At 38.1% G+C, this 21,235-nt stretch overlaps 3 protein-coding genes across 3 annotated transcripts; 2 read left to right on the forward strand and 1 right to left on the reverse strand.

Annotated features, from left to right (window-relative positions):
- The first annotated feature begins 722 nt into the window (after nt 1-722).
- Nucleotides 723-4,049, forward strand: LOC106177851 (uncharacterized). The gene is made up of 6 exons (XM_013560758.2): nt 723-905; nt 1,315-1,512; nt 2,003-2,143; nt 2,330-2,443; nt 2,690-2,843; nt 3,197-4,049. Exons 2-6 carry the CDS (start codon nt 1,318-1,320, stop codon nt 3,691-3,693), a joined length of 1,101 nt encoding a protein of 366 aa, XP_013416212.2. The 5' UTR covers nt 723-905; nt 1,315-1,317; the 3' UTR covers nt 3,694-4,049.
- Nucleotides 4,050-5,847: 1,798 nt separating this feature from the next.
- On the forward strand, nt 5,848-9,118 carry LOC106158383 (uncharacterized). Its single transcript, XM_087013742.1, has 6 exons — nt 5,848-6,017; nt 6,342-6,540; nt 6,840-6,980; nt 7,302-7,415; nt 7,730-7,883; nt 8,174-9,118. The coding sequence occupies exons 2-6, from the start codon at nt 6,346-6,348 to the stop codon at nt 8,728-8,730; spliced, it is 1,161 nt and encodes a 386-aa protein (XP_086869868.1). The 5' UTR covers nt 5,848-6,017; nt 6,342-6,345; the 3' UTR covers nt 8,731-9,118.
- Nucleotides 9,119-10,075: 957 nt separating this feature from the next.
- Nucleotides 10,076-20,953, reverse strand: LOC106158385 (uncharacterized). Its single transcript, XM_087013413.1, has 13 exons — nt 20,807-20,953; nt 19,014-19,144; nt 18,202-18,512; nt 16,683-16,930; nt 15,907-16,119; nt 15,010-15,332; nt 14,306-14,401; nt 13,890-13,963; nt 13,134-13,359; nt 12,721-12,794; nt 11,904-12,063; nt 11,364-11,481; nt 10,076-11,006 (listed from the first exon to the last, which is right to left on the reverse strand). Exons 2-13 carry the CDS (start codon nt 19,131-19,133, stop codon nt 10,963-10,965), a joined length of 2,007 nt encoding a protein of 668 aa, XP_086869539.1. The 5' UTR covers nt 19,134-19,144; nt 20,807-20,953; the 3' UTR covers nt 10,076-10,962.
- Nucleotides 20,954-21,235: the final 282 nt, after the last annotated feature.

Raw genomic sequence — 21,235 nt, forward strand, 5'->3', positions numbered from 1 at the left:
GGTCTGTAGAATATGCGATAGAAAAGAGTTGATTGAGGTGTGAAGGACCATTTTTAATTTACTTTTTTATTTCTGGAGGTTCTAAATATCTATGTACTTGCAATCAAGTGGCAAACCTAAGGCACCGCCACGTGACCCAGTACCACGTTAATACGCCTTCTTGATTTCACACCCTCTCTCTTTAACCCCACCCCTTCAATCTCTCTTACTCGACCCTAGACGTCTATGTGTGACTCATGGGTTTTACATATATATATATATCATTTGTAAATCACTTGCTGCATGTTTCTTTAGGCGTCTCTCTCTCTCTCCCTCTCTCTCTTTACTGTCTGTTTCATTTACTCTAACAGTTTTATTTTTTCATATGAATAGTGAATAATATGCAGTTTGTTTTAGCACCTTCTTATCCACCATCCGTTACCCATCCTTAGTAATGTAAACATGTATATCTATTAATTTAAATAATAGAAATCAAAGATGGAAATGATTTGTCCTACACTAACGCCTTTAACGACTCCTCATTGACACTGTCAGTTGCCACCCACGAAAAACACATCAATACCACCCGTTGATTGGGGAAACAAAAAGCAACAAACACTTGATGGCGAACTGCACGAGAACGGGCGCATGCGCAAAGGCAATGAGCACGCGTTAGTCATCTAAAACTGGAATATATGATCAGGTCGGGAGAAATTAACATTCCAAATTGTTTTTTCTGTTATTTTAAAGACATGGGGCACTGTTTGGGGTACTTCCTCGTGAGCTTTGTGGGTATTTCCGCGTGTTTCAGTTTGAAAGGGTATATAAGGCGGAGTCCTGGTCTGTAACAGCAGTCGAGTCCCTCCACTCACTGGGCTTAAGTTGACGCTACTGCTGCCGCTCCTTAGGATAATAAGGTTTGCAAAGTAAGTGAAGGATTATATTTTTATTTTAACTGAATTTTGTTTTAGTTTTTCATTTTTTAAGCTTGGATATTATATCCCTCACGGAGTCAAAACATACTTAGGCCTAACAAACTTACTGTACATGTACACGTATCGTTTTAATATTCTTAAAAGACTGTTTTTCCATAATCGGTTTTATGACTGGAGTCTTATGTAATGATGTATAGAACTGAATCTCAAACAATGTGTATTTATATGTGGGTGTTTCTTTTTCGAAGAGATTATGCATGTACAAAATGTAAGCCCGTTTTTTTAAACACATTGTTCAACTTAAAAAAGACCATTGCCCACTTGATTTTCTTTATTATATCGCGTTACTGAAGTGTGCTTTTCAATTTGACGCCATGTTCAATCACTTGTCATTTTGCAGGTAATGTTACCACAGTCCATCCTGATACAGGAGAAAGACACCGTCCAGCCAGAAGCCGCCATGACGTCACACAACAACCCAAGCACCAAGAAGTACGTGATCGCCGCTGTGTCGGTTGTGACAGTGATTGCGTTAGCGGTGACAGGCACACTGCTGGCCGTACACTTCACGCAGAGAGCAACTGTTGACCTTATGAAGGTAGGGGAAATTTACGGAAGAATTAATCGCAGGGAAAAGATAAACACGATGGTGTAGGTTTGAGTAGGGTTTCTTTCTGTTTAAAATATCATATGGTTTCAATGAAAGTAATTACGAAAAGAAAAGAATATTCGGCGTGAAAAGGCATTATCACCTAGAGAACGAGGAATTTGTGATTTTAATGGGTTATCAAAATTTTTGAAGTTTATAAAGTAGAATCCGTGTTGGATACATATAGTCATATGATCAGTAAATATATCATATGCAGCTTATATGATCATGAGTTATTTATACCTTTGTCGCCATGTGTTTTTATTCAACTTCAGGTCATTTTTGACATTAACATTACTCTAAGATACAATATCGATAAGATTAAAATGCAAAACTAATATAGAAGTCGACATATTTCTTGTCTTCGCATCTTTCTAATGGTCAACAGCTCAACGCCAACTTTCATGATGTGTTTTTCTCTTCCTTCACTTACTTTAAGGCTTATCATGTCACCTACACAGACAGAAATACTGAGTTTAACCAGCAAGTAGAGATCAGCACCACTGACAAACTGGAGGCTCTCCACTCTCTTCCCAGCGACGGACAATCTGAGACTTTTGTCCTCCATGATTACAATGTCGTAAGTTAATTGTTCTGTTCATTTGAAGATCCTCACATCATCATTTGTCATCAGCCGGCATTAAGCAGTTAATTCATGTTCATTTAGTGATTTATAGTTCAATAACAACTTAAATAACAACAAAAACAAAAATACTTTTTTAGTTTTTTGTTTCGACAATAACGATCAAACTGTTTTGATTTCCAGAAAAAGACTGCTCTTCGTTTCTCAGACGACAAGTCCTGCTACATCCGGGACATGCCTGAGAAAATGAAAACACAAGACCTGGCAAATGATGAAAAAAGATTCCAGAATTCTGAGGTAACATTTTTCAGATATCAATAGAATTAATATTCGATCGAAAAAAAATCAATTAAAGTATTCTATTCTAAATAATAATGGACATGGAGTTGCTTCTCATCGATTAGAATGGATTTTACGGGATGTCTCCATAGTATGTAAACATATCAATGATAATTACAATAATAATAATAATAATAAAAATAATAATGCAGTTTGCCTTGGATTTATTCTATGGTCGTTTACACACCTTTATTCTATTTTAAGGCAAATGGCGGTAAGATCTCCGGGGTAAAAGAAGGCTACTTCCAGGCCGTTCATGATCCAGTGGACGAGACCACTTTGTCCGACGCCATCTTGGATTTCTGCTCAGGACATAAACTCCAACTTCTGGTACTCACCACAAAAGAAAAAATTGCAGGTAAATAATAAGAATGCCTTCATACATGATCGAAATACAGCACTCTTTTTCCATGAGCAAACATTTCATTTCATCATAGCTTTTCATCAGCCTCTGCGTAGTTGTAAATAGAATTGGCTTGGCTGTAGGCTTTCTTGAAAAACTGAAAGAACTTTATTCATCGACATCTAGTGATTTTCGTTGAACGATATATATTTACGATATACTTCAGCTTTTAAACACATCTTGCTTAACATATTTATCATGATGTAAGAAGCCTTTTTCATAAAACTTTCTCATATCTTCAGCTGGATATACCAGAATATCTGTCATACTAATCGAATAATACTGACGTTTATTAATCAAAATTCCAGAGACATCCAATGGTCCAAAGCCACGCCAGAGACGCGGTCTCTTTGACCAGTTCCAGAATTTCGCCGACAAGAAACTTAACAGCCTCAACACAGCCCTTGACGCCAATGACAACGAGGCTGGCGGAGACGTAGGTGTCGCCTCAGTCGGTGGCGGCCGTAGAGGGGGTGGTCTCGGCGTGGTCCCAATCTCAGACCCTTACGGTCCAGGCCCAGTAGGTCCAGGCCCAAAACCAAAACCCGTTGGTCCAGTGGCTCCGGTCGGCCCTGGCCCAAAGAAGCCCAAGAACACCGGCTGCTTCGACCAGTCCGCCTGCAAGGTGAAGGAGGGCTGCACTGTGCGTACTGACCGCGTCTGCGTGGACTACGGCTGGTTCTTTGGCAACCGCGGTGGTGTGGGTCGTAAAGGACAAGTGTCTGACCCTGCTTGCCTTAAGTGGGAGTACAATGACGTCAAGGACTGCGTCATCGTTAACAACTGCGAGCAGATCTGCACTTAAATGTGACACTTAAAACTATCACTGCATAGCTTGTTTATACTTATGCCAGCTTATATGGTATATCAGGGTAAAACTCAGATTGTCGCTAATTGTTGATATGCATGGGTTATGTTTGAAGAAAACTCCTTTTAATAAGTATAAACATGTAAAAGCTTATATCATGTCATTTCATTTACAGATAAAATTCAACTGTTTTATTTCGAGAAACAGATCAATTATTTATGCCACTGTTTAGGAACATTAGTAAAAATATCGTAATCGTCAGTTATTTTTTCTTCTTTTTTGTTTATTGTTTAAAAGAAAATTCGTGATCATTATCATCTGTTTGTATGTCACCAATAAAAACAGTAACAATATTTCCTTCTCTTTGTTTTTATTTTCTGGATCGATGTAAATAAATAAGGCAAACGCATTTCATACACATGTACCTCATTAAAGTCGGGATCATCGTGCATCAGTATGGCAAGTCTAAGCGTGCTATGATTTCATGCTAAAATTTTTGTGTCCATCCATCCAATTTCCAATGTTGAAAATTCGACGTTTTTTTTTTTTGCATACATCGCCTTTTTGGCTGATAGCTTGGAAGACATAAAAAAAAAAAAAAAAAAAAAAAAAAAAAAACTAGCTGTGCCTAGATATGACGTGTTGTCAGGCATAAGAGTTATAGAACAAGCCTGGTATTATATTTAATCTGGCCATTATAATGATTGGCAATCTTTTAAGTCTGATGATTCTAACAGGGCGGTGATATTCGAGTCTGTCAGTTCATATTTTTTGTAACTAGTGGCCTAAGTTTAATGCCAGTAATTTACCAATTTCTCTTTGTTTTTTACCTGTACCAAACTGTATATCAGACCAGGCATGTGGCCATAAAACATAAAGCACATCTACCGATGCTTATCTGTGCCTATCAGTAACGCCATTTGGTGGTCCAGAACGAGAAATACCAATTTATTTAATACGTGAACATTTTATAAACACTTCAGCCTCCTCACCTGACATTTTAAGTGTCCAGGCTCGTTGCCGGGAGGGAGGTGTGGGGGGGGGGGGGGGGGGCGATGGGGTGGAAGTGGGTTTTTGACGCTCTTGGGAAAATATGATCTAGGAGATTTTATGGGTAAAATTTCACTTTTTAAGATGTAATGGTGTAAAGGTCTGTCTTTATCATCTGCTTCTTTCTGAGATTTCTATTTGATCTTGACTCACGTCCGGAAGAGAGGGAGATGCGTAATAACTTTATTTTTGATAGACAGTAAATGTGAAGCTGGTAGACGGCTTTAAATAGAAGATTATCGAATGCAAATAATCACCTAGAGATAAATAGAAAATAAAAGCAAAAGACTGGATAGCAGTTAGTAAAAATTCGTTCCTGCCGTAGCTAGCTCGCATATTACGGAACGAAACACCCATAAAAACTCAAAAAGATGATATCAATTCAGCATAGCCAAATGAGGGTTGACATAAGTGAAGGACCAGTCCAATCTACACACCCGGTTCTACTGAATAGCATGACAGACCCTGTACCTTTACCGCACCCACCAATATAATAATAATAATAATAATAATAATAATAATAATAATAATAATAATAATAGAAAAGGAGAGATAAGACAATCTGAAGAGTATATTACTCTGATTTGGCAAATTCAAAAGTTCCGCTTTTTTGTAGCAAAGTCGGGTAATGAAAGGGCAAAAAGGTCCTTTTTAAACAAAAAGATCCCCCCTTCATTGACATTAGTGGCATGCGCATTTAACTATATCACTGGAACATCTTTGACAGTTATAGCTTTACACATAGCATAGCAAGTAACTATGGTCAAGCCGCCCTCTGAAGCCAAACTTCCTCAATAAATGGAGACCCGTTATATAAGCTGTAGTATGCAGACAATGATCATCAACAACTCAACACTTTGTTTCTACCTTTATCACCGGACTAAGTGTGCCACGATTGCCCTCAGGCACGAGAAGGGAATGCTGTGGTCAGAATAATTCGGGAAATAAATGGCCGGTGGATGTAATGAAACCGCAGCACGTGATCGTCCCCTCAGGTAAACAAACTTGCACCTCGCATGCCGTGGCCGTTCAAAACTTGAGTTAAATGAACGACGGAATCTGATTGGTTCTCCAAAATGGCTGTCCACCAAGGGTTGCCCGGCTACTTCCTCTTGTAGTTAGCGTGTATTTCCGCGTGCTGGACTGCACAAGGGGTATATAAAGTGAAATCCTGGACATGTTCGTCAGATTCATCTCATTTCGTCTCTGGGTAAAGAGAGTTGGCCTGCTGCTGTGCCTTGTTGGTTGAACCAAAGTCTCAAAGTTGACAAGTAAGTCGAGTCTTATTCATTACTCCTTTATCGATGTACTTAATTCATCTAAGTGAAAAGTTATCTTTTTCATATTCGTCACTTTAGTGTAGTCAATCAATGTTTGAGACAGTTTTGTCGTTTTTCTTTACTGTTGAGGCTATTTGAGGCAGGCCTCGGCGTAGAAGAAAAATAAAGAAAAAGGAAGAAAAAAGAATAAAGTTGGAGAAAAAGTTAATTGTGCATTCTTAATAATACCTCCTTGCAAAGGCTCGTCACTTTTTCACTGGTCTTTCAATTTTGGCACACAATCTATAATTACTATCTTAATGTCAACATTTTTAGAGCAATGTTGCCAGAAGCCATGATGCAAAGCGAAAAAGAAGTCTCGCAGCCTCAGGTTACCATAGTAACCCCCGAGAAGCAGCGAAACAACACGAAGAAATACGTGATCATCGCCGCAGTGGTGGTGATCGTGGTGTCCATCTCGGCGACACTTTTGGCCATCGGCATCACTCAGAGGTCAACGGTCGAACTCATGAAGGTCAGCTTCCTTTACTAAGTTTCCTTTTTCAAATCAGGATGGAGCTTTGTCAAGACGTGTTTATCACATATTTGCAAATGGTGTCACGTCTTTTCAATTTAAGTTTAACAAAATTCAGCAACGAAAATGTTTTTGTAATAGAGAGTCCAATACTCAAAGTTTTTCGTTTCGTTTCTCTCTACTTGAGGTATTCCCTGTTAAAAGAGAACTCTGTATGGAAAGAGTATAAACATAATGCCTACCGTTATAAATGTTTTGTTTGTGAAATGATCAACTCATAAGCCTCAATTTTATCTCAGGTCTTCCAAATTGCCTTCAAAGACGGCAACAAAGAATTAAAGCAGCAAGTGGAGATCAGCACCGTAGACAAAATGGAGGCTCTCCACACTCTCCCAGGGGACGGGAACGCCGAGACTTTCGTTCTCCACGACTACAAATCTGTAAGTTTTGACTCATTGTGACCGAAAATTATATATATATGATAATAATAATAATAATAATAGTATAGTGTAAAATAAAATACCACGACTGGGGACCCATAACCCTGCGCAGACCTACGGATATAAATTTAAAATATATAAGTTGTAATATATAGGATTTTGTGGTAACATGCCTGCAGAGTTTTAAATCTTAATGTAGTCCTTGGCCTTTCCCTGAGATATCGTGTGCATACAAATATCGTGACATCTCTTTTAACCTTATGATTGATTCATAACAATATTTTGGTATTTTATTTGAATTAATACCTGTTGGAATTTTAGGGAAAATTCGCCATGAAATTCGCAGACGATGGATCCTGTTACCTTCGTGACATGTCCAGCAATATGGCGGCTGCAGATCTGTCAGAGGTGGAACGCGAGTTTCAGAGAGCAGAGGTAATGTTCATTATCAAGTATTAATTACATGTTGAATACTAAAACACGGGAGTAACAAATATTGAAAGACTCGTTAGCTACAGTTGATATAGCTTTGTAATATTCCTTCTCTTTTGAACAATCAATGGTCAAAGATAAAATCTTCCAGATTCCTGATTTGCATTGAAAATAAATGATTTTTTTGTTTAGAGTTAGTAAATTTTTGCAAACTAAGCAGTGAAAATATCACTAACAATAACTGAATAGATAAAAATAATAGGCCTACCGTATGCAATAACATTTGCAATAATCATAAATTTGTCGTTGTATTTCAGAAATCTGGCGCCAGCATAAATGGCGAGACACACGCCTATTTCAAGGCCGTCCACGATAAAGTTGACCGCGGAACACTCTCTGACGCCATCTTGGACTTCTGCGACGGTCTAAAGATCCAGCTTCTTCAGCAGACATCAAAAGAAAACGCCACTGGTAAGAATTCGTCATTTTCACCAAACCCCAATTGACAAAGAGCTCACAAAAATCGCCCTCTACTTTTATTTACTTACCCCTGTACTTTTTCCATCAGTTGCCTATATTATTATCATTTTTTCCGAATCAGCTCAAAATAAGGCGATGGGAAAATTCACCAAATGATCCCTTTAAATATTTTGTTTTTCAAGTAATACCTACATGTATACCAGGTTGTAATACCCCTCAGAACAATGCATTACTTGTATGGAAAACTCACAACATTAATCGTAATATTCATACACTTTCAGCTTCGACTGAAGTCAAATCCAGAAAGCGCAGACAGACCCTGCCACGATTCAGCGCCTACGCAAACAGAGTTTTCAACAACCTCAATGCTCGTCTCGGACAAATCGGCGGAAAGAAATCTGGCGGCGATGTCGACACAGCATCTGTCGGAGTCCAAGGAGGTCCACTAGGAGGCCCAGGGTTTGGCGGCCCAGGCCCCGTGGATCCTGGTTTTGGCGGTCCAGGCCCCGTGGGTCCTGGTTTTGGCGGTCCCGGCCCTGTGGGTCCAGGTCCACGTGGCCCAGGACCTGCTGTTGGAGGCGGACCAGTCAAGGGACCTGCTGTCGACCCATATGCCCCAAAGAACACCGAAGGTTGCTTTGAACAATCGGCTTGTAAGGTGAGAGAGGGGTGCGTCGTGAAAACTGAGCGCACCTGCGCCGACTATGGATGGTTTTTCGGCAATAGAGGGGGCGTCGGTCGTGGCAGACGCCTTGGAGACCCCAAGTGCCTGAAGTGGGAATACAATGACGTCAAGGACTGTGTTACAGTGAGAAACTGCGAGGAGATCTGCACATAGATGACGTCACAGCGGCGATGGCGTATTTTTTTTAAATACTCGATATCTGAACTTCTTAAAAAGACGACAAATTTAACCCCACTTTTGCCATTGTGAATTAGAGAATACAGGGAATGGGGAAATGACTTACTGGATCATGAAGCTTACAGTTGGATGAGATGACCACGTTTGTGATTCAACTATGTAGAATATTGTGATAAAATGCGATAAAAATTTCCTCGACTGCATGTGTAGTTTTGTATTTCAGGGCAATGTCTTTGTTTTCAAATGTTGTTGCGTGTATTGAATGTTTCACTATTTTAACACAACACTTGCATACAGTGTATTAGTGTATATTTATATCTTTTTTGGGGTTTTAGATGAAATAATAAATTATATACAAAACCCATTCATCGCACTTCTTTGTTATTTTCTATAGAAGGTAATTGCACATTTGGAGACGTTTCTCTCCCATGATATTGATCTAACAGCAAATAAACTGATAGAGATCGACAAATGGCTGAAGATAAATAACCTATTTAAAAAAAGAAAACCGCACGTTTCTTTCTCGATTTAGAACAAAATGCTGTACTTGGGTTACTCCCTATCGCGTTTTACGACCCTGACGGGTAGAAGCTAACGAGCTTTATTCAGATCATTCACATTACCGTGGCGACGCTGAGCTTTTCGGTCACCTTATCGCTACATCCTGCGATATTACAGGCCTTCCCAACTACCAGACTTGGCACCTAAGGATCCTGAATTAACCGGTATATCGGACCACGCTACCCGTTTTCAAGGTGTGTGTCAGATTGCATTTCGGAGTATCACACCCCAGAACAAATTTTGTAGCACGACTGCGGGCTCATCCACGCTCGGCTGAACAACCTTAAACTGTACTCTTACTTCAGAGTACTCTATTTTATTGTCTCTATGGGGATATATGTGGACTTAACGACATTCGGTTTGAATGTTTTAACCACTTTTGATAGGGCTTTTTTTTGCATTGTATTAGATTAATGTGGCAGTCAAAGGTTCATCTAGGTGGCTTTCAAAATTATGATCCCGGTTTAAAATCATATAGCGATTTTACGACAATCGTTTACTATCCAATCAAGGTGACAGCCGAGCATGCCAGGGCTCATCCTGTCGGTGTTCTGGCTGATACTCCGAAATGCGATCTGACACACACCTTGAAAACGGGTAGTGTGGTCCGATATACCGGTTAATTCAGGACCCTTAGGTGCCGAGTCTGGTAGTTGGGTAGGCCTGTATTAGGTGCATGATCTCTTTGCGATGAAAATGCTGCGTTTACTGCGGTTACTTTATGTCAAAAGGCCTCATTACAGGAGAGCGAACGCGTTCGGCCAATTTTATATAATTTTATTTAAGCACATATTTGTTTAATAAGAGAAGACAATTTGACATGGTAATTCAATCATATTACAGTTAAGTTCTTGCAGTTTATAATTTGCCTTAAAATGAATATCACGTTCAAATATTGTTATAATTCTGAAGTTTACATAATATGTTTGCATAATAGAATACATGTGCACTTAAAGCAATACTTTTTGCTGCATTTCACAAAACTCCAAAACTATAAGCTAGGCTAAAATCCGATAAAAGACGGCTGTAAAAATCCACGTACAACAAGTCACTATCACAATAGATGTATGTGAAACTAAACACTTGCACACAGCAGTTAGTGAGTGATTGAAAATCTCATTAAATAACTTTAGTAAATGGGTTAAACAGATAAAACAGTCCAACGTATCTTAAACTATAATAATAATTAAATAACTATAACAATACAAAAATGACATCATTTAAGAAAAAAGGCAACTAGTATTTAAAAAAGATAACATCTAAAGCAAACCCCAATCAGTACGCTTTAAGTTTATCAATGTTTCTATCCCAAGATACGAGTCTCCGGGTCATCCATATTGTATCTTGGTTATTGCACATTACAAAGAGCAATGTACAGGAGGCAAAGTGCTCTTAAATGACAGCCTGATGGTCAAAGCCTCATTGGAACACTATGTTCCATCAGCCCACAGATAGATACATAGGATATATAGCTTGTTCTTGAGGAGCGCAGCGAGAACAGTTATTGCCCACTGAGGTAAGCAATACCGCAATGAAAGTATACGCCCATAAGCCATCGGCTGTTTAGACCAACAAGTACCACCAGTGATTGGGAACAGCAGTCTGGCAACAAGCAGTCTAAGCGTAGTGTGTGAACCGTGCTGTGGTTTACATGGCTGACTGACGCCTTAGTAGCACTCGTACCATCTCCTCTGTAATAAAACATCCGCTGGTCAAATAGGTGACGTAACTGCCACTATACTACTACTACTACTTATGGATTCTCTTAGCATGTTAAGGGTTATCGTTGTGTATATTTCACATACCCAAGAAATATGGACAGGAATATTTGATGTATACATATGTTTTATTTGTTTTTAAAAGCATTTAAAGGACAGCCTTTAAATAATGAATGGATAAATTGTCATTACGGCTAGCAAATCTATAAAGATTATGTTGCATTACATTAAAAATAATTTTAAAAAAATTTTTGTGATGGTAATTGAGGTCTTCATATATCTAAAACAAAAAGCATTTCATAATTGTTCTCTTCGCACAGAGTGGTTTACCTTTTTTGCACACCAGAGTTATCAAACTCTTGTTGTATACCCATGGCTGCTGTGAAACCTCGACCTTGACCTTTGACCCCGGAAGTACATCTTTTACAACACCGGTGTGGCCTAAAGACTGAAATTCGATAAAGAGTTACAAATCACATCACTTCCATGAATAGAAAGGCATATGAAACCTCATTTTAATTGACTAATTGATGGTCACCACCAAATTCTAATCGATTAGAAGTGAGCCCATTTCTGACCAATCCTGAACATTTTATCAAAATCCGTAACAACGGGACTGTGAACTAACAAACCAAGCCAAAATCAAACCTATGGGAGGTAGAGCTGTTAGCGCTTGTTGAAATACTGCATTCCACTTCAACTAAAATGTTTTTAACGATCGAACCTGAGATAATTTTGTTTTCAGAAAATAATTGAGGATGTCATCCTCCACTTAACCATCTTGTACAAAACAAAATCTATATATAGATGCATAGGTGGTTGATCATCAAATAAATAACTATACAAACACATAAATAAACAAATAAATACCTTCTCCATGCCCGCTGCCCAACCGCCATGATCCTGTTGTAGGAGCCGTGCCTCCTGCTCAGAGACAGGCCGTATGAGGACAAAGTCGCCAGTCTCTAAATCATCAATTCCCGTCTCTTCCTCCTCGTCTTTAATTAGAACTTCGGGATTCAGGGCCCAGCTAAATAAAATAAATAAATAGACAAATAGATAATCAAGAAAATAAATAAATACATAATCGTTTATATTAATAATACACCCTTCTCCCATAAGTCTCATTTCAATAAGCAGTTCAGAATTCGGGAGAAGAAATAAGACACGAAACACGTGACCCGTGCTTTTAAACGCGTTTTTGAGCATCGGTGATCTCTATTTCTGAATGAATGTACGTGACACTAGGACTGGTAAGGAGGGGATGAGTTGGGTAAAGATAGTATATAACCAGTTTCTGAGTGTCACATCTGACAAAAGACTCATCAGAAAGCTTACTAACATTTCCAGGAATAATAAGAACTGCATGCGAACTATAAAAAAATGCATCATCTATAATTTCAACGACACCCCCTTACAGTCATTGTCTGTGTCATTTCGCATCGTTTTAAAATTACAATTACAGATAAAACATCGCTCCCCTGTACAGAGAAAATGATGAATGTCCCCTAGTGGTGGCTTACTACAGCAGGTGTCGTTTGGGTATACACGGCATGCATGTCTTAAAACCCTGGTCTTGGCAATGTTTAGTGGATATTGTTTACTATATGGCCCTCCAAACAAGCTCGCTACTACTTATGACATTTAACGGCTTTGATCAATGTTCTTTAGTAGAAGGTATACTTACGTGTCTCCGTTGACGAATTCAACACGGACATTGCCGAACTCCAAGCGGTTTACGAGTCCTTTAACCCCAAGACTCTGTCCAAAATATAAAATACAATCGTTCTATTCAGGCTGGGTTAAACGTACTTGTGTATAACTACATTTTTGGCTTACCTTAAAGAGTTAAAGCAAAAACCAGTTCTGTAATTGTGATGTGATTATACCCCTATTGCGCAATGTTATCCTTAATACCGTCAATTCTGGGAAAACTATTCATCCACATGTTTAAATGCATTGGACAATGCGCTTTACTAGAAAGATATGAGGAAGAAACACTAATTTTTTCGCGGTTGTCTCAAATAACAATGTTTTTCTTTAAACAAAATTAACCAATTACAGCTCTGGCGCAATTACAGCAATAAAATATTTTTTTACCAATTTCATCCTCTCATTCCACCCGCCATGCCCCTCCTGTAAAAGTTTCACGATCTCTTCTTCGTCCGAAAGTTTAACGATGTCATATTTCTTAAACAACCCCTCCACGGCCACGTCTCTATGTTTGCCCATACTCAGAAGTACACTCTTTTGGAAATCGTCTAAATCCTCACTTGTATCTTCGTCTGCTTCTATTTTCCTTAATGCTTTAGCATTGTAGCTCCATCTGAATAAATGGATAGTTGGGATTTAAAAAAAAACAAGCTTTTCGTGCTATTGAAATCTATGTGAGATTAGTTCAGTTAGAGGACTTGACGATGTTGGAAAAAAATTTATAAAGGGAGATAAATAGGAAGAGCAATCATTTATCTAGGCTTAACTTTTTCCGAGGTCACTTCAGTCAACCTTACGGAGGGAACATGAACTGCTTTTCAAATGAATTTAGAAAAATAAATTTAAAAAAAACAACACGTTTAATTGTGAGTTTTAGGCCAAAGATATAGCCCACTATGGCTTTAACTTAGTGCTGGTAGTAGATCTGAAATGACATATCGCGTAGTCTTTATATTAGAAAAAACAAAAAAGCCTTATGTTTATGGTGTAATACTTAGGGATCTATTAGTGATCATAATTTATTCAAAATTGAAGTGTATAAAATATTCTACAGTAAGATGAGTGCAACTGTTATACTTACGTTCTAGACTTAAGTCGACTTCAACGTAAAAAAATGACATTTAATCATTTATGTCAACTTACCCGGCGCCGTCGCCGAATCTAACCTGCACATTTCTTCGCGATTTACTTTCTACTTTTCCTTTCACTCCCAGATACTGAAATGAGAAAAAAATACGTCGTCCCTAGACTAAAGAGTTTGGAGACAGAAATTAAAACTGACAATGGTACACAATTTACATCGAGTTTGAGACACAGTTTCCAGGGGCAAACAAAGAAGTCAGATAATAATTTAACAAACATCAGGACGACTTTTAATGGTAACACTTTGGGAAAAACGAGATAATGAAAAAAAAAAACAAAACAAAAAAAACAAAAAAAAAAAAAAAAACAACAAAAAAACAAAAACAAAAAAAAAAAAAAAAAACAGTAAATTATTTAAAATGTATAAAAAATTGACAATTAAGGAGTGTGGATATTCGTGTCTTATTAGGACGTACGTGTTTCATCCGTGTGTTCCAACCCCCATGGTTTTCTTGAAGTCTCTTCACTTTCTCCTCATCTGAATCAATCTCTACACGATCTCCCTTTTGGAGCTGTAAATTGACACATACAAAGGAATATAATCAACCAAAACATGGGTGAATAGATCAAGAAAAAAATATATAATCACATAGATTAAGGCCCCTTTCAGAATGGATGATCTGAGTGCTTATTGATCCGCCGACTAAAAATGGCCGACCACAGTTGTAAAGCGATGCTGCTAATTCCTGATGGTCTCCACGCCTCCACACGCGCCGTCGCTGCAGGGGCCTAGCAATTACACCTCGGAGCAGAGATTTCATCCGTTTAAAGGCGCGTGTGGAGTCGGGGAGACCATCTGGAATCAGCGGCGTCGCTTTTAAACTGAGGTCGGCCTATAAAACAAAACAAAACAAAACAAAACAAATAATGAATAAAAAATGAACAAAATAAAAACCAAAAACATTGTAAAATTGTAAATGAAATATGTTTCATTAATTATTCATGTAAACAGTAAAACATTGTATCATAATTATTATAACTGATAATGATAAGCAAAAAACAAATCACAAATCAACATCAAAATCGAAATTGCGCATGGTATATTTTCTGTGATCATGAAGTCATGGGCAACATATACGGGTATTTTGGCGCTAATTAATTGTAAAAATGATATTGTAACCTTTGCTAGATCTTCATCGGTATCTTCGTCTCCATCGCTGTCATCAGACGCGATCCCCTTGAGCAAGTCTTCAAGTCGAGATCTTCTTTCTTCTAAAGCTCTTAAAAGTCCAACTCCGCCACTCCCCTCTCCGGCTGCGCGTGCCAAGTCTTCCTCAAACATCTGCTGGGCCATCTTGAGGGAAAAATCGGTCAAGTCATCGTCTGCTCCCGTATTTTTCGTATTTTTCTCGTCTGATCTCGTCTCTGCGCGATGTTGTTCCAGCAGTGCAATGGGCACTGCCTTTGGTTTTGGAGGTGGTGGCGGTAGCTTTGAGATTTGACCTGTAAATTATAAAAATAATACGGTAAATACTGCACAATTTTAAATTAATTACAAAAGAAAACATTTTAATTTTATATCTCAGATCAGTAATACAGATATAAAGTCATTTTATGAAAATAAGTAGGATGTATAAGGCAACTATATCATAAATGGTTTTTATACATGTATACTCGGGTAAGAGAAATCCTATTGTACATGACATATTAAATTAAACCATCACAGGCAATTGTTTTGCTAGATCTATTTAGTTTAAGAAAAGATAAATTAGTATGTTAAATGATAATGATCAAATGTTCTTTTGTGACAAACTAAGAATTTATTTACTCACGAGATGTACTAGTATTTCAGAGTCATCGGCCATCTTTCTCTGTCTTAACGAGACCTAGATGGCGCATCAAAATATCTGTTATAAGTTTATAAATTTTTAGTTTGTGACAAAACACAAAAGGTCAAAGTGGGAAGAACTATCTTATGTGTCTAATGTTCATCATTGCCTATCTCATTATGATAGAATTGCTAAATATAATGCAGCAAAAAAAAAAAAAAAAAAAAAAAAAAAAAAAAAAAAATTACTGAATATCTCCTGAAGCATTTCGGTGACTTCTTTGGAGAGGGGCCTGTTACACTTGTCAAAGCAAACCATTTTTTCTATCACTTTTTTCACTTGTTCCACCAAAGTCCCGTCAGACGACCTCTGTTTGACCAACACCGGGGGGTCTAACCCTGCCTTCGCTGCGTTCACTAACTGTAACCCGGGGGGAATAGCCATTCCAGCGTCTATGTCCTCTGTGAATAATTAACATTGTTTAAATTTATAAGCACACTTTTGAATGAAAAAATAAATAAATAAAATAAAAAAAACACTGTGAAGTCCGTAAATTTAGGTTCACAAAGCACGGAAAGCACCGAGAATAGAAAGAGTATGGATAAATTATACAAAAATATTTATCTCAGCTGCTACTGATAAAAAAGACGTTTTGATAGGTACACATTTTGTACCCAACAGTGAATGAAACCTGAGCTTTAATTACATTCTAAACCAGTGGATATGGCGTTAACTAACATTTAATAATCTTATTTATACTTTATATCATTATCTATATATACATGTACATTAGATTTTCAATCGGAAAGATAGATCACTGAGATTGATTGATTTGCCAAATACTAATAGTAGTAATAATAAGAGAGCTTTTGAAACGCTAATAAACGTTGAAAATAATTCACATTCAAAGCGCTTTCTACACGTATATATACATGATTATTTAGTTTTACAATTTGCGACCAAATTTTTTAAAAAAATTATACAATATATGTACTAATATATAAATGACAAAACATATACACACCTTTGTACATGGGCAGAATATCCTGAACTTCATCAAAATTTATCATTCCGAGAAAAATCAGCCCCATGGCGAAGATGTCGACAGAAGACGTGTAACCCTCCTGTGAGAACTGCTCCGGGGACATAAAACATGGCGTCCCGGCCATTGTGTTCATGAGGAAAGTCTTTCCTGTGTCTGCAGATTTGCTGAGTCCAAAGTCCGTTACCTTGACGACAGGGCGGTCATCTGTGGCGCCATAACGCAACATTCTGAGAACAAGAAGGAGTAGTTAGAATATCACTGCAAGGGTTACATATGATCTGGTGTTACTTTGTAATAAGACAAAATCGCAAAATAAATATGTTGTTTCGCATTCTTTTTATAAAAAAAAGAGATTTAGATATTAATTTAACCGTAATGGTCACAGTGCATCAGTATAATTCTTTTGGAAACACACGCAAATGCAGTGGTAAAATTTTAAGACTAGTTAACATTTTAAAGGTGAGATCTATTTTTTTCATAATTCATATTTACTTATCATATTGTCATAGTAAATGCGCCCAGAATCATATGCGTTTTTTAAACAAGCAAAGTCAGACGAAGGTTTATCGTAATCGATTGAAAAGTTTGCATTATGATAATATTATGTAGGTTACCCATACAGTGGTGATTTACATGGATACAGCAATAAAATCTATTCGTGGGCTTGCAACTAAATCTAACTGGCGACGTCTCCTATCCCTCTCAGAGACTTTAGTCGGTCAAAACCATCTGAAACTAAAGGCTCCGTGAGGGAGATTCAATGTCAAGTCCTGTGCTTAATTAAAGCAATAATAACTCTTCATTTGAGATTCAAAATTCCGCAAGAAATACATTGTAAACAACGCATGGACATGTATTCCATTGCATTTTACCACTAAAACGGCTGTTATTGTAGTAAAACTAAAATCTGTGCTTGTCAATAGGGCTTTCGATGCCTTTCTTCCCGGTCGTCAAGGCATCCGTTTCCAATGACGTTAGGTGTCACACGGATTCTCTCGTTCATTCGAGACCAAAATAACATATGGCGCCATATGCGTGATGCAATCCGCAGACGTAAGTTGCAAGTTTTTGTACAGTGCGTCGGATAACAAAGAGCCCAGAACTGCACACATTGTAGATATAATTGCATTTTGATCAATAAGACGAATATATCTTATGAATCTTATATAATTGTTATATAGTGTTGTTGTTGTCTGCTTTTCCCGCGGTTTTAAGTAGGTTACCAGAAAATATCGCTCGATATCGCGTGACTATGCAAAGTCAGAGAGGGCCCCGTCAGTAAAAATGTCTTATAGTCTATTAAGAGATTTTAACAAAAACCAAACGTTTAGGAAAAAACCCTGGACTAACTTTGAATGCAGGAATGGGGTCGTTGACCATTGGTAAGTACGGGAAAATTGCCGTTTACTCCAGGAAAATCCAATTTTGGCCAAATTAAGAGTTATTATGACTTTTAAAAATGCAGTTTCATTCATGTTCATCGTGCAAATATTCTTACATATTCTGTGGCTTCAGATCCCTGTGTGTTACTGGCTCTGGTTGAGAATGCAAGTGGTTCACTGCGGCGCTCACTTGGAGCATTAACTCCAGCTTTGTAGCATCCGGGACTGGCGTGTAGTTCTTGAAATAAGCGGTGAGGTCGCCACAGTCGCAGTACTCCACCAGGATCCAGTAGGAGTTACCATGGTATTGGAAGTCCAGGAGTTTTATTATGTTGTCGTGTGACGGGACGCTCTGCATGGCTTTAAGCTCTGCCAGTGCATCTCCGCCTTCGGGAGTTTCTTTTAATTCTATCTGCTTTGCTGCAATCTGAGCAGAAAAAAATATTGACAAACATACATACATGTATGTGGCGTAATCTGTTTATATTATCTAAACGATTTCATATATCATTACTTAATGTTTATCTCTGCTTCCTATTTTAAATGTCAGTGGATCAGTGTGACTTAATCTACTTATCATATAGAACAGCATAATTTATAAGAACTCGTGATACTCGTGATATGCTTTTACACTTTCCGATACATTTTGACTGCAGGGAAACGAAAGTGGCTAGGCTCCTAAATGGAGGGGGAAAATAAGTAAAGAGGCTTCAAATTCAGCGGCGGGTTTAGAGGAGGGGGGTCAGGGGGGTGCTTCCTTGTCCGTGAATATAGTTTTCATTTATCTTTCTATCATTCATTCATCTATTTATAGATAAGCTTCTATATATCTATTTACACTACTTTAAATTATCCGTAATTTCGTTAAATAATATATTCACCTGTTATACATTTTTACATAATATATATATGTTTGTTCCGCACCCACCTGAGTCTCAGTTTTAGTATCAACCCCTCTGTAGACCACTCCAAAGGCACCTTGTCCCAGTTTATCCAGCATGTTGACCCTGTACCGACCTAACTTCACAACGCACTGACTCTCCGCCATCTTGTACGTTTCTAGAAAAACAAAAACTAGCTTCATACATATATGACCTGATTACTGCTGAATACATTTTAAGGGGTCTAGGATATTAAAAATACGTCTAAAACTCGATTTTTAGTTTTTTATACGTTAGAAATAATCAATTTTGTATCTAATACTCAATTAAGTTATATTTGTGAAACACGGACTAAAAATATACATTTGGACGAGTTTTTCTACCTGTCCTGACTGGAACGGGTGGCAGGCTTTAGGCTCCGCCTCCGTTGTCAAGCACCGTTACTATGGGGGGCGGGGCAAGAATGGTTGTCTAACTTCTTAAGCTGTTACGCGTGCCCTGGCAGCTCATAAGCCATGCTGTGAGATAAGTGCATGGACATGCATATAATCAGACCCTAGGATACAAGTTGTGCAAATCTCTGACCCGACTGGGAGGAAATGTTGTATGTGTGTATGTGTGTGTGTACGTGCGTTTGTGAGTGTGTGGGTTTGTGTGTATGTGCGTGTGTGCACGTATGCGTGTGTGTGTGTGTGTCTGTGAGGGTGTGGGGTGGTTGAAAGCAAAGTCTCGTATTGTTCTGTTAGTATTAATTTTGCATTATCCTTGCAATGGACTCCATTTTGTATCAATTCATGTCTTGTTATTCTTTTTCGGAGGGGAGGGGGGGGGGGAGTGGAGCGGGGGCTAAGGTTGCACGAACCTCTCTTCAACACCACTGTTTCAACATTGGAACTAATTATGTACCGGTAGCAGTAGTGTGTATCAGTGGGGGTGGGGGTGGGGATGGGCAACTTTGCCCTCACTTAACTACTGAGCTACATGTCGACCTGCCCCCTCCCTTTTTCAACCACAAACAAAAACCACATCACAAAAAATGGTAATATGGAAAATACGAGATTTTATGTTCCTTTTCTTTAGAAAACAAACTAAAGTTGTCCTTAAAGATGCATAATAAGCGAGAATAAAGCAGTGTGAATTCCCTGATACAGTCACAAATTACACCTCAATCGTTTTCTTACACAATCCATAAAGTACACAAGCCCCCTCCCCCCAAAATAAATAAAAATAAAATAAATAAATAAATAAAATAACCCGTATTAGTCACTTGGTTAGCCGAAAAAACTTTCGATTCCTAGACCTACCATGGGGCTCCTTATACTTGCCCTCAGAAACGAAGGGATAAAATGGAAAAAAAAACTCTGTGGCATTTCTTTAAATTATAAAATTTATGAGACTATATATATGACGGTGCCTAGGTCTATAAATTTGGTCGGCAATAATTTAACATGTCTACTCGCTGATTACATACTTGTCTACTGTTAAATATTTGCAAAGATAACCGAGACAAACTTTGTTCCTCTCCTCTACACCCCTTCCCCCCAGCCATCCACCCACCCTTAATTAGTACATAATACCCCACATGAAGATCGACACACGTACAAGTGGTTATACACATGTCAAATACTGGCCATTTTAAGACTCCAGCTACATGTAGGTCTACTTCTTTCTCAATCTCCTGCTAGCTCCTATATTATCAAGCACTATCAAGTCATAGGTGTATGAGTAATAACACTTCCACATCATAGTTTCTTCAAATCAAAAGTGGACTAAAATGCCTTGTCGACTGTCTAGCTTGTATTTTCTCTTTATCAACATATCATTTATAAGGACAACTCACCGGTGCGATATCGTCTCAATTTCGTTGTGCTGTAATGTAGCTACAGTAAAAGCAGTAAACGATCTTTTCCCCCTGTCATCTGTGTATTTAATGACACATATATACCGGTACGTTCTTACTGCGGTGTACCTGCTGACTAAATTACCCGTAGCTATTTATAGACCAGGGACTCTTTTTGTTTTGTTTTTACTATATGCAAAATGAAAGAACAGGAAAGTTCCTCGTCAACACGTTTTGGCCAGGTTTAAGTACACAGCATCCTTGGAATATGCTGTGCGTCCTGTTTACTATTTGTTTTTGTTTATAAAAACACCCTTCAGCCTACTAATAAAGTTACTCTTAGCTACAATCGAAAATATTAGGGTGCAAAATACAGTATGGCGGGCGAGGCAGCAAAATGGGGAATCCCCGTTTTAGCTCACGTGATCG

Source organism: Lingula anatina, chromosome 5 (genome assembly GCF_051362555.1).
Source record: "Lingula anatina isolate TDL-2025a chromosome 5, LinAna3.0, whole genome shotgun sequence".
Lineage (NCBI taxonomy): Eukaryota > Metazoa > Brachiopoda > Lingulata > Lingulida > Lingulidae > Lingula > Lingula anatina.

Bases quoted from the DNA above. Each gene is read 5' to 3' on its own strand.
- LOC106158385 (XM_087013413.1), bottom strand. From the start codon at position 19,133: ATGGCGGAGAGTCAGTGCGTTGTGAAGTTAGGTCGGTACAGGGTCAAC. The intron at 13,964-14,305 runs GTACGTCCTAAT...TTCTCATTTCAG, and splicing joins GGAACACACGGATGAAACAC to TATCTGGGAGTGAAAGGAAA. The intron at 13,360-13,889 runs GTAAGTTGACAT...CCATTTATTCAG, and splicing joins AGATTCGGCGACGGCGCCGG to ATGGAGCTACAATGCTAAAG.
- LOC106177851 (XM_013560758.2), top strand. From the start codon at position 1,318: ATGTTACCACAGTCCATCCTGATACAGGAGAAAGACACCGTCCAGCCA. The intron at 1,513-2,002 runs GTAGGGGAAATT...ACTTACTTTAAG, and splicing joins CAACTGTTGACCTTATGAAG to GCTTATCATGTCACCTACAC. The intron at 2,844-3,196 runs GTAAATAATAAG...TCAAAATTCCAG, and splicing joins CACAAAAGAAAAAATTGCAG to AGACATCCAATGGTCCAAAG.
- LOC106158383 (XM_087013742.1), top strand. From the start codon at position 6,346: ATGTTGCCAGAAGCCATGATGCAAAGCGAAAAAGAAGTCTCGCAGCCT. The intron at 7,416-7,729 runs GTAATGTTCATT...GTTGTATTTCAG, and splicing joins GCGAGTTTCAGAGAGCAGAG to AAATCTGGCGCCAGCATAAA. The intron at 7,884-8,173 runs GTAAGAATTCGT...ATACACTTTCAG, and splicing joins ATCAAAAGAAAACGCCACTG to CTTCGACTGAAGTCAAATCC.